Source organism: Aethalodelphis obliquidens, unplaced genomic scaffold (genome assembly GCF_003676395.1).
Source record: "Aethalodelphis obliquidens isolate GAN/ISIS:26980383/991018 unplaced genomic scaffold, ASM367639v1 scaffold25, whole genome shotgun sequence".
Classification (NCBI taxonomy): domain Eukaryota; kingdom Metazoa; phylum Chordata; class Mammalia; order Artiodactyla; family Delphinidae; genus Aethalodelphis; species Aethalodelphis obliquidens.
Genome location: NW_020837969.1, coordinates 29,196,956 through 29,209,218, shown reverse-complemented (window position 1 = coordinate 29,209,218; position 12,263 = coordinate 29,196,956). Strand labels below are relative to the sequence as shown.

At 49.2% G+C, this 12,263-nt stretch overlaps 1 protein-coding gene across 5 annotated transcripts in view; it reads left to right on the top strand.

Annotated features, from left to right (window-relative positions):
• Positions 1-12,208, top strand: part of RAB11FIP1 (RAB11 family interacting protein 1) — a 29,965-nt gene extending 17,757 nt beyond the window's left edge. For 2 of the 5 annotated variants that reach the window (XM_027122827.1, XM_027122830.1), the window contains exons 4-6: positions 387-2,177; positions 2,948-3,056; positions 8,659-9,070. In XM_027122827.1, coding sequence (XP_026978628.1) covers positions 387-2,177; positions 2,948-3,056; positions 8,659-8,877 — 2,119 coding nt within the window. In that variant the 3' untranslated portion in view covers positions 8,878-9,070. Of the gene's footprint in view, positions 1-386; positions 2,182-2,947; positions 3,057-8,658; positions 9,071-10,302 lie in introns of those variants that run through there. The other 3 variants (XM_027122828.1, XM_027122831.1, XM_027122829.1) reach the window with 3 other exon arrangements.
• The last annotated feature ends 55 nt before the right edge of the window (positions 12,209-12,263 follow it).

Here is a 12,263-nt window from a genome sequence, read left to right as displayed (position 1 = left end):
ACACACACACACACACACACACACACACACACACACACACACACACTATTCCTCTTCAAAATCTGCCTCTTGCTTTGTGGTGTACCTTTTATGACTTTGCACTTTTTAGGTGCTTTTTCTTTATCACCAAAAGAGACTGCAGACTGTTGCTCTACCTGGATCTTTCTGTTTCTATTGCAACAGTCCTTTCTGTGGCAGATGTACTTGGTGATAAAATTGTGCCCTTTGTGGATTAAGTATTGGTGTTGCTTCTTTAACTTCTCAAGGTACTGCCCCCAATATAAAAAAGAGTTCTCGCCTTTGGAAAGACTGTATTTTTACATGTCTTTTGCCTCTCATGCTGCATCTGCAACTGACCTGCAGATTTTATTTTGTCCTTTTTGCAGACTGGAAGTGTCTCCAGAGGCTCAGCCCGCACCCAGGCTCCCTCCTTCCACTCGCTCTCCTCTCGTGTCCTCTGCTCTCCCTTCCAGTTCTGGTCAGACACCCATCCCTTCTAAACTGGGGCATGACTCAGAGCCACAGCCCTTGGACTCTCCTCCTGGCTCCTCTTTCCCCTCTCCTGTAGCGGCCCCCATTTCCACATCCACTCCCATTGAACACTGGCCTCCCACAGATGTGGGTGAGGCCAGTCCTGAAGAACCGCCTTCGCTCCTGGAACCAGAGCTAGAAAAGGAGAGTTTGACACAAGTTCCAAGTACTGTTCCTTGTGCTGTGGGCTCGCTTTCCAAACAGACACCCATTCCAGTGGGGAAAGGGATGGAAGACTCTCCAGTGGGGAAGACCAGCGCTGATGACCCAGGACAGTCTCTCCGGACGCAGCCTGAAGTGGGGCGAGAAGAAGAGCTTCTGGGGTCTCCCCCCAGGAAACAACGAGGCACCATCCCTTCATCTGTCGAGGCCCGAGAAGTAACACCCGCCGCTGCGCTCAGAGGAGGCGGGACGGGCAGCCCTGCCGGGAAGCCCCCGAGGCGGGGAGCCTCAGGCTCTGCGGGTCAATCTAGGTCTCCTGTGGGGGATGCAGACGGGGGTGGCGGGATGAGTCCTGCAGTTAAGGAAGCGGTGCCCCCCGTTCCCGTGGGCGAGTCGGTGCCTCCACTTGACTCTGCGATGCAGAGACACAAAGAGATGGGTCCGGATGCCTGCGAGGGCAGAAAGGAAATCAAGGGGCAGGTGTTGTCTTCCGAGCAGCTCTCTAGGGAAGAGGCGGGGGAGGAGGCCCCTGTGCTGGTCCGCGGGGACAGAGGTGACCCCCAGGAGGTGACGCCACAAGGGGCCGCCCCTGGAAATGCGTGGGACACGGGACACTCCCAGGAGGGCGCGGCTGTGGCTGGACCCTGGCCCGCTGCCCTGGCAGCTCGCCCTCCCTGCCCGTCCTCCAAGGGGAGCTTCTTGGGGGGCCCCGCGCATGCCGCCAGCTCGGGGAGAGATGGTCCCCGTCTCAGGAGTCAGGGAGACGACACCCGGATGGCGCAGAACCAGAGCAAAGCCAGTGACCACGAGGGTCTGCTGTCTGACCCCCTGCACGGCCTTCAGTCCTCCTGCGAGGCAAAGCCCCCAGCCCTGGCCCATCTGGACTTGACCCTGCCTTCCATCCCTGAAGTCGCTTCAGAAGATGAGAGAGGAGATCAGCTTGAAGATGACAGAGGGGTGGCCCCGGTGGCAGCTCTGGGAGGAGGGGCTTCTTCCCCGAGCACGTGGCCCGCCCATGCTGAGCGGGAGAGGGCGCCCAGCAGGGAGGCCGATGGGTCAGCAGGGGGCCTGCGCGAGCCCAGGCCGGGAGCGCCCAGAGCACCCGCCCCCGCTTCTGCAGAGCAGACCACAGCCTTGGAGGTTCAGGAACCACAGTCGCCGGGCCCCGGTGACAGCGGGGAGGCAAAACCAGTGGGAGATGGGAGGCCGGGTCAGCCTCCAGCCGCAGCCCTGGATTCCCTTGTGTCCGGCCCCCCCTTTTCTGAGCCCTTTCCTGCCACACGCTCTTTTCCCACCTGTGCACACTCTGACACCCACCACACCAGTACAGCAGAATCTCAAAAAAAAGCAGCAGTCGAGGGCTCCGCGGGTAAAGTGGAAAATTCTGGCAAGAGGAAGCCGCTTCTTCAGGCCTGGGTCTCACCCTCAGACACACAGCCCATCTCGGCTCAGCCAAGCGCTGGACGCGGGTCGGCCAAGCACAGGTGAGAGCCGGGGGACGACCGTCCTCGTGCGTGTAAGCCGTGCCCGCTTTGCTTCTCGTCTCCAGGCGCCAGGGCTTGCTCACCGCACAGCTGTTCTGCGGGGTGTCCGCCTGTGTTGCCGGAAGGGCTGTGTCCTGGGCCGGGAGCAGCGTTTGTAGCTGCGTTTGTAGCAAGAACAGAGTCGCAGCTGTCCTCAGAGGTAGATTCGGAATTGTTCTGCATGGTCTGAGTTGGAGCTCTCCTTGTAGAGGAACACCGGGAACCGTATCTTATTTCCTAGTCTCGGAAACCAGCTGAGATTGACCAGGAGAACCCAGCAGTGCGGACAGCTTACCTTAAGCAGCGCCCAATGGGAAGCTGGCCTGTTTGTTCTGAGCTCTTTCCTCCCTCTCGAGGCGCGCGCAGAGGGCTCTGCAGGGACTCCCACAGTGGAGTCCTAGGCTGCAGCTGCCTCTGAGAATAGGAGACCGTCTTTAACGTTCTCCTGACGTTGATAACGAGGCCAAGGGTCCTGTGAGAAGCTCAGGACACGTGGCCGGAAGTGGTGCCTTGTTGGCTTGCACGTGGCTGCCTCGTGCTGACTGCTTTCCTTTCTGAAGGAACGTTGGCACGTGTGGGACTGCAGGTGTGAGCGTGCGTGTCCCCCCTATTCCCCCGTCACCTCTCTCGTTGGCGGCCACGTCTGAGAGAGGCAGTCCCTCAGTTCCTCTGGTTCTGCCGTGACACACGTCTAAGGAAACAGCTAAGTGTCCTTTCCCCCTTCCCTTTAGACTTCATCCCGTGAAGCCGATGAACACGGCAGCCACCAAGGTCGCTCTCTCCAGCTCGGGAACTGCCACCATCATCAGTGAGAACTTGGTCAACGAAGCCATGATGAAGGTATGTCTTCTCCAGAAGGAGGCAGGTTAGTTAGGGATCTAGAAAACCCGCTGTGAGAGTCACCATGACATACATCTCCCGGGGCAGCAGGGAACGCCAGGGGTGACTTAACCACACGTCTCGGTCTCTGGATGATCTTTGGAAGCCCCTACACTTTCCATGGGATACTTACTTTTCCCCTCATAGTTCTTTGGCTGTCGTTGAATTTTGTTGTGTGTCAAGCAACATGATTGACACCAGTACTCTTTTTTAATGAGAAGAAACTGTCACCCACCCTCCAGCCCATGCAGATCAGATATTCTCATTTTCCCCACATGTCCTTTCTTATCTTTTGGTAAGAACATACAATTCTCGCAGTTGTCATCATTGCACAGATAGACTTTTTTGTAACTTTATTCTGAAGTAATTTCAAACTTTACAAAAGCTGCAAGAATAGCACAAAGAGCTCCTGTCTACTTCCATCCCAATTCACCAACTGTTGACATTTCATCAGATTTGCTTTATCATCCTCACCCTCTCCTACTCCGTTCTCTCTTTGTAGCTGCATATATATTTTTTTCTGAATTATTTGAGAGTAAGATGCACACGTCATGCTCCTTTTACCCCTAAATGCTTAAGTGTGTAATTCCTAAGAATGAGGGCGTTTATCAAAATGAAGAAATTTAACGTGGATGCCTCTCTGCTTTCTCATCTGCGGTCCGTATTTCACCTTCACCAGTTTTCCCAGTAGTGCCCTTTCTTGTCTGTCTGTTCTCCGGTCCAGGGTCACTCCGTTATCTCGTCTCGGGAGTCTCCCTTATTCTGGAATAGTTCCTTGGCCTCTTTTGTCTTTCAAGACATTGACCTTTTTCAGAGTTGCAGTCAGTCGTTTGGTAGAACTTTCCTCAGTTTGGATTTGTCTGATGTCTCCCTGCGGTTTGGTCAAGGCTGGGCATTCTCGGCAGGAATTAACTAGAGAAATAACGTGCCCGTTCCAGTGCGTTGTGTAAAGAGCCCGCGACACCAGCCTGTCCTGTTAGTGGGGCGTTAACTGTGATGACTTAGGTTAGGTGGTGTCCACTAACCAGTGCAAAGTTGCTAGTTTTCCCCTTTACAGTTAGTAAGAAATGTGTGGGGAATTCGTTTCAGACGTTGTCAGCCTCCTGTTCCTATCAGCCTTCTGCTGGCAGGCCTTCTGTCCACTAACGCACGTGGTGGTGGCAAAATGATGGTTCTCCAGCTCCATCACCTGCGTGGAAACGCTCTGAAATCCTCTTTTTCTCTTAGTATCACATTGTAAACACTTTTGCATGTTGCTGCTTAATTATTCTTTGAGCCGGTTATGCCAGTCTTTATTTACTCACTTTCTGGTTAGTGGATACTTAGCTGGTTTTCTATTTTTCAATATGAACAACACTGTCGTCAATAATTTCTCGCATAGAACTTTTCCCTTCTTGTAGGTGATTTCCGTAAGCTAAATTTCCAGGAAGACTATTGCTGGATGAGAAGATCTCTGCTCTTTAAAAAGCTTGAGTGGCTAACACGAAAAAACCCAGCTCCTCCCCTTAAAACCAAAACCGGTGCCCCCCAGATGATCTCTGCTGGAGAGTATCTTCATCCTGCCTTTTCTGATCCTAAAATCAGAGGGATTCAGATGTGTTGTGTTTCAGACACGTGGACAGGAATTTCCTAACCCACCGCTGGGGATCACAGTTGGGAGACATAAACTTTATTTCTATTTTACTGCAAGCATCTAGAAGTTTCATTCAGTCATAGATATTTACGGTCCCAGGGACTCCAGGACATCAAATAGTTTTTGTGTTTTTAAAATAAAACTTTTGCTCACGTCTTCTTCACTCCTGCAAGCGTTTTGTAAGTGCCAGGCGGTGGCTGATACCTCTGGCTCTGTTGCACCTTTGCCTCCAGGCGCTGGGCTGAAGGTACACTGAAAGCTGGAGATTTTGGGGTCGAGAGGCTGAGTAGTAATAACGAACTGCTGCTGAAAACAAGTTAGCATCTTCTGGCCATCTTGCCTTCTCTTCCCTGTCGTCCATGCTGACAGGGCATCACTGTTAAGCATCATTCTCAAAATGATCAGCTGTAGCCAGAACTGTGAACCTACGGTGTTTTAGCCCAAAGCCTAAAGGTGGACCCTAACTTCGCCAGCTCAGCCTGGCTGGCTTCTGTAGTTGTGTAGAAGGGGCAGCACTTGTCCTCTTGGAGTTAATGATATTTACCGGGAAACTGGGCAAAAGAACAGCATGAAAGGGACCATCACGAAAACTAGAATCACTTAGCACCCCCCTCGCCCCGTCCCCTCTTCCGTTTGCTGTGGCATGCAGCTTGGCTCCGAAGAGAAGCAAGGCCCCTGGTTCCCATTCTGCTTCCTCTACAAAGCTCATTTAACCAGGGCCTTATCTCCGGGCCCTGACTGAGAGTAACTTGCCTTAAAACAAAGGCAACGGCTGCTTATTCTACTCATGATTTGTAAGTTCCGCTGCTGCCCCCCTGCCTGGATGCAACAAAGCTGTTGGTCCTGGACCATACCTGGTAACCACTCTGAGTAAACATGGAAAGGTTCCTGGATACGGCTATTGGCTGACCGTAGAATAGACGCTTTGTACTAAAGCATAAACAGTGCTTATAAAAATAACTACTCTTTGGAATGTTGCAAAGTGAGAGAGAGGTTAGGAAAAGAAGTCTCATCGCTAAAGTTACGAAAAGCCAGCTGAATCATTACTGCAATGGCTTTTTTTGTTGTTGTTGTTTTAGGGCCGCCATCTTTTATAGATGATTAAAACTAGGAATGTATTATTTATTCAGGTGGCTTCCACACTTCCATTTAAAAATAATCCAGCCAACTAGATCCAAAAATCATCTGTCATATTGTATGGGAACAGTTGGATACAAATTTGAATGTACGTCATTATTGGTACAGCTATGAGGGAAAAATCCAACGTAAAAATCCTGGAAGGAAATGTGTGACACTGGGCACTATTGTTTCTTGAATTAATGGGTATTTTCTTTGCACCTCTTCCTCTCCATGGCCATTACTCACTTTCTGTAATTGCTGGATTGCTTTTTAATTTTTTTAGTCATCACAGGAATAGGAACTTCTAATGATTTCCAAGTCCTGCATAGTTTCCTCTTTAGATTACAGAATCCAAATCGAAGAGCTGTTGGACAGTTTGTAGGAAGTACCTTAAGTGTGCATGCCTTTTCAGTTCTATGCATTTGTCTTAAGGAAACATTTAGGGATATGACCAAAGATTTATGGTCACACATTTAAATAAATGTTATTATATAATTGTGAAAATCAAAACCAACCTAAATATCCGGCAACAGAGAGATGGTTAAAATATAATGAAATTTAAAACATCCATTTAGGACTTCCCTGGTGGTGCAGTGGTTAAGAATCTGCCTGCCAATGCAGGGGACATGGGTTTGAGCCCTGGTCCGGGAAGATTGGTCTGCAGAGCACCTAAGCCCATGCGCCACAATTACTGAGCCTGCGCTCTAGGACCTGGGAGCCTCAACTACTGAGCCTGCGTGCCACAACTACTGAGGCTGCATGCCTAGAGCCCGTGCCCCACAACAAGAGAAGCCGCCACAATAAGAAGCCCGTGCGCCGCAACTAGAGAAAGCCCGTGTGCAGCGACAAAGACCCAACACAGCCGAAAATTAAATAAATAAATAAATAAAATTAAACAAACAAAGAAAATCCATTTAAAAAGCAATTTTTCTAAAGTTTAATGATGGGAAAATGCTCACAAAATAATAATTTTCAAAAGCTATAAAACTCGATTTTGTATGATGCTAAAGTTGTAAAACATATCATAAAGAAAACCCAGGAAGGGAATTCCCTGGCAGTCCAGTGGTTAGGACTTGACAGTTTCATTGCCAGGGCCCCGGGTTCAATCCCTGGTCAGGGAACTAAGATCCCACAAGCCGTACAGTGTGACAAATAAACAAAAACAAATAAACCAAACCAAATAAAAAACAACAACGAAAAAACCCCACAAACAAAACAAAACAGAAAAACAGGAAGAATAAGAAAGAAAGAGACCCCAATGTTAGGTGTTGGAGTTATAATAATAACTTATATTATAAATTATATATTATAATTATATATATTAGAGGGTAATAATTTTTTCCCTCTTCTGGATTTGAGATTTTCTATGATAAGTAAATATTCCTTTTATGATTCAAAACAAAATCCTGTTATTTGCGGGGGGAAATTAATTTTTTTTTTTTGTGCTACACGGCCTGCTGCTTCTTTCTCTCTCCCAAACTCTCTTGCAGAGCATCTTATGTAATCAATATTTTTGAATAAATATAATCCTTCTGTGACAGAGGTATAATCTAAAACCCCTTGAGGGTGTATTCTTGGCTATTGTTTACAAAGACTACTTTTTTCCTTGATAGGATATGTAAACAGACACACCCTGTTTGAAAGTGTCAGGCACGTTTCTAAGCTAGTGTTGCCATCATCGTGCTGTTCTTTGTAGCCCGGACAAGAGGGCCGGGATTTCTTTCGGGATTCTGGCCGGTGTGCAGGCAGCTTGCGTCACTGGACTGAACAGGGTCTTCTCTTGTGTCGTGTCAGGGTTGACCCTGCTCTTGACGTAGCTGCTTCTTGAAGCAGGTGGTTCTGAGCCTTCCTCAGTGAAACTGTTAGACCCTCACGAAACCGTGATTACCTCAGAGTTCCACCGGCAAAACTGTCTTGAGGTTGCCCCATGACCTCGTCTCTTTAAACTTATGAATCTGAGCCATAGATTTCAGGAAAAGTTAGCTTTGGGGGTTTTTCCCCCTCTCACTAGAGACTTGGTACAGCGTGTTACTTTATATAATCCTTATCTTGCGTTTCCTCATGGCTGGGGCCTGGGCAGTTTTCAGTCAGCCGCCAGTCATCCCAGATTGTAGATGTAACTCTGTGGGGCTCCCGCTCTGGTCAGGACGGGGCTGCTCAGCCACTGTACCCAGAGGGGGCGCCATCGATGGCTGTGACGGTGGCCCTTGGCTTTGACTCTGCGTAGTTTTGGGGAATGACTTACAGTGGGGTCTCCCAGTGCACCCTCCTGGTCACCAGATATCCTGAGCACAGCCGAGGCAGTAGCAGACCTTCTGGGATGGGCGGCCACGTGTTGTCTTGGGAGGACAGTGTCGCCTCCTGCACCGTCTGCCACTAGGGTTTCTCCACAGGTCACCTTAGACTGGGGCTCAGCTCCACTTGGACAGCTGGTTGTGCCAGCTCCAGGGTTCACAGGCCACCAGTCATTACATCTCTAAACCCCAAGCCCAGAGTCTAGCCCGGGGGTCTGCAGCCTGTGAGCTGGGTACGGTTTGTACATTTTTAATAGGTCATAAAACAAAGCACCAAACCAAACCACAAAGACGAACATGCAGCCAAGGCCACCTGTGGCCTGCACAGCCTGAAATACTAACTCTTTGGCCCTTTCACAGAAAAGTTCATCCGTCATCAGTTTTCCACCAAAATCAAAGACGAATTCCCAGGAGACTCAGATCACAGACTCAGTCACTAAAAGCTACCTCTTTTGTATTTCTTTAAGATGTTTGACTCCTTGACTGACTTTATCACTTTTCTCCCCACCTCCCAAAGAAATACAAGCCCTCGGAACCCGCGTTTGCTTATGCACAGCTGACCCACGACGAGCTGATCCAGCTTGTCCTCAAACAGAAGGAAACGATAAGCAAGAAGGAGTGTCAGGTGCGCCAGCTGGAAGACTACATCGACAACCTGCTGGTCAGGGTCATGGAAGAGACCCCCAGCATCCTCCGAGTTCCCTCTCAGGTTGGCAAAAAAGCAGGAAAAATGTGAATCACTTGCCTCCGGCACTGAGACTTGTGTGTGTTTGTTTCCGCCTGCTCCCAAGGCCGAGGACTCTGGTGTGCCTGAGAGCCCCAAGGTCCAGGCTCCAGACCGCTCTCTCCCTCGCGCCTTATCTGGCAAGAGTTAGTCCCACCCACAGAAGCCAGGTTAATTATTACAATGAATCTTTTATTGGACATTCCCAGGGTTTTATTTTTAAATGCCACTGTGCCTTTAACCAAGTTGTAAATATTTTATGCCTGACCGGAGACATGGTCATTAGATCTGATCCTGGCCCAGAGGTTCAGATGGCGCTGGGGGTATTAATGTATTTTTAACATTGGGGTTTTCTTTCTTTAATATTGAGATTTTAAAGTACGTCTCCCGGGCTTCCCTGGTGGCGCAGTGGTTGAGAATCCTCCTGCTAATGCGGGGGACACGGGTTCGAGCCCTGGTCTGGGAAGGTCTCACATGCCGCGGAGCAACTAGGCCCGTGAGCCACAACTACTGAGCCTGCGCATCTGGAGGCTGTGCTCGGCAATTAGAGAGGCCACGATAGTGCGAGGCCCGCGGACCATGATGAAGAGTTGCCCCCACCTGCCACAACTAGAGAAAGCCCTTGCACAGGAACGAAGACCCAACACAGCCAAAAATAAATAAATAAAATTAAAAAAAAAAAAAAAAGCCAATAGGACTAGGAGGGAGAAACCATACCTTGGAAAAAATCTTTAAAAAATAAAAAAATAAAATATAAAGTACGTCTCCCCCAGCCATTAAAACTTAGGGTGAGATGACGAGGACCAGGCAGCTGGTGCGGTGTTGCACATACTTTCTTGGCCTTTGAGTAGCCCAGCTGTGGCGTTTTGGCTGCAGATGCTAAGTTTTGATACTATGTAAACCTACCCAGCTCCTCGAACTTGGTCTTTTGTTTTCGACTGGAGCAGAGGGGCTTAGGGTACACCTCCGAGTGTGCCTCTGAGATTTGGAGCAAGCTGCCTTTTTCAGACATCAGCCTCCGCTACTCTGTAGCCTTAAAGTGTGCTCTTTATCATCCAAGAGGGGCTGTCTGTGGAGGTATGGAAAGTAGACCAGGGGAATGAGAATCACTTTGCACTGGGGCAGTTGGTCAAAATCCCTCCTCTTGTGATCGCAGGGTCCCTGCTGGCTGGAGTGACCGAGTCAGTGCCTTGATTAGGGATCGGGTGAGCCAAGCACTTGCTAAAACAGTCCCACCAGGTACGGAACAACTGCAGCGGCATCCACTGGCCCTCTCCCACGTGCCGTCGCTTGGCTCCCTGGTTCCCTTAGCAGCTCTTCTTGGCATTTCCCTCCCCCACCCCTTGTTATAAAATTGTGAAGAGCAAGATGATACCTATTTTTAGATGGCTGTATTTTTAAAACTAGATTAACATACTTTTTTTTTTTTTAAACTAGGACACTTGCCCCCTTCTCAACTAATAGCACCAGTTCAGAGTCTTCAGGTAATTTCGTTGTTAGTAACCTGATATTGGAATTGGAATGTTTTCTGTATTACTCATTTTTTTCTCCCAGTTGTGACAGAATCTCATCAAATCCCAGCATCTCTCCTGGGAGGAGAATGTCACAGGCCAAGTGGGTGGGCAGGGGTTGAGATGAGAGCAGTTATTAAATGGAACGCTCTTCTATGTTCATTCTTGTTATATTGAAGTTAAGAGGCAAGGTGATTGGCAGCGGAATCCCTTTTCAGGATCACGTTTGCTGCCACGTTAGTTAATATCAGAGCACTTTAATCTGAAGGATGATACTGTAACTTGATTTAGCTAATTTGCTTTGAATTATCGATAGCTCTTTTATTTAATACCCTCCTACAGTACTGGGGACCACTGTAAACTTCTCAGATGACTTGTATTTTTGTAGCGCTATGAGATTTCCGTGCATCCCTGTAAAGAGAACTGGATATTCGCTGGAACTCTGCAAATGCACGTGTATATATTTGTTCTGCAATGTTTTTTACTTGATGTCAATGTACTTTGACGGTGATGCCCACGTGCACTGGGTGGCGGGAGCGCTGAGTGGTTTCTCCTCGGAAGAGCCGCTACGGTGACCTGCATGCTTCCCAAGAGCTGGTTGTTGTGGAAAGATCTGCTGCTAGGACCTCGGGGATGGGAGCCGGTCTCTGTTTGAGAGGAACGACTGGGTGGAGGAGCAAATTCCTCTGCTCTGTATGCCACTCGAGAACTCTGGAGAATGAAGGACAATCTACTTCAAGGGTGTCTGGTTTCTACCACTGCTGGGAAAAAGATTCCAATGCAGGTAGCATTCCTGCACCTCTCAAGGTCACCGGTTAACGCCTGTCCTTGAGGACTCTGCTGTGAGGGAGAACTCAGCTAGGAATGCTGGAGCCTGCTCTGAGCTGTTGGCAGGGGCAGGTGGACTGGAGGGCTGGAGCTCCTGCAGCCGGTGTGGGTCTGAGGGCTTACACCCAGCTGTCTATACCAGGAGAGCCTGAATTAGCCTCTAGCTGCTGAAAGTGCTCACCAAACTGACGGGCCCTAGGAGGAGGCCGTGCTCTGCAGAAGCAGGAGCAGCTCTTTCTTGGCCTTGCCTGGCTGACCCCGTGGAAGACCAGTCAGTACTTCAGGGAAGCATCTGATGAAATACCAAACACCTTGTGATGAACTTCAGTGGGAGGTCAGCGTCCGGAAAAAAATGTCAACCCTTTGCCCGGGTGTTTCATATCATCTCAGTCCTTGGACTTTGACAGATGTCCTGCCCACCCCTTTTATTTCCTGTGTGTCGGCCTCTCCAGGTAACAGAATGGAGGGGCAGGAAGGTCTGTCCTTTGCCACACGAACAGCGTTGACCCTGAGTGGAGGGTGCGTGCGTGGTGAGTGGGATACGTGTGTGGTTTCCAGCTTTGCTAACAGTGGGGGCTTGGAAGGGCAAAGAGGGAGGAGGGTCCACGACACTCAGCCACCCGCCGGATTGAAGGCCAGAGGCAACCTGATGTTAAATTAGGCACGATCTTCCCTCCCTGTGCCCCTTCTTTTTTAGAACTGCTAACTAATGGTCCCTCAAGGCTGAAGGATCTGTTGCCTTAGGTGAGTGGAGAGCTTAACCTCCAGTTAAGCTTAACCTCCACACCAGCCTCAACCCTGTGGTTTCTCAGTATCTATCATGTGAGCTGCTAACTTGACCTCTTCCTCCCTCTGACTTGAAAGTTCACCCAGCATCTCTGGATTACAGAATTCTTATTTCCTGCTTTGTTACTTTGGGAATTTTGAACTTCTTTGCTTTTATTTTTAAGAAGTAACCTAAAATTTCCTACAACACTAAATAAAATGGCACTACCTTTCAAAGATTTGTGTCTGTGGTGTCGTACGGGTGCAATAAGAATTTCTTCTGTCTTCTTGGAA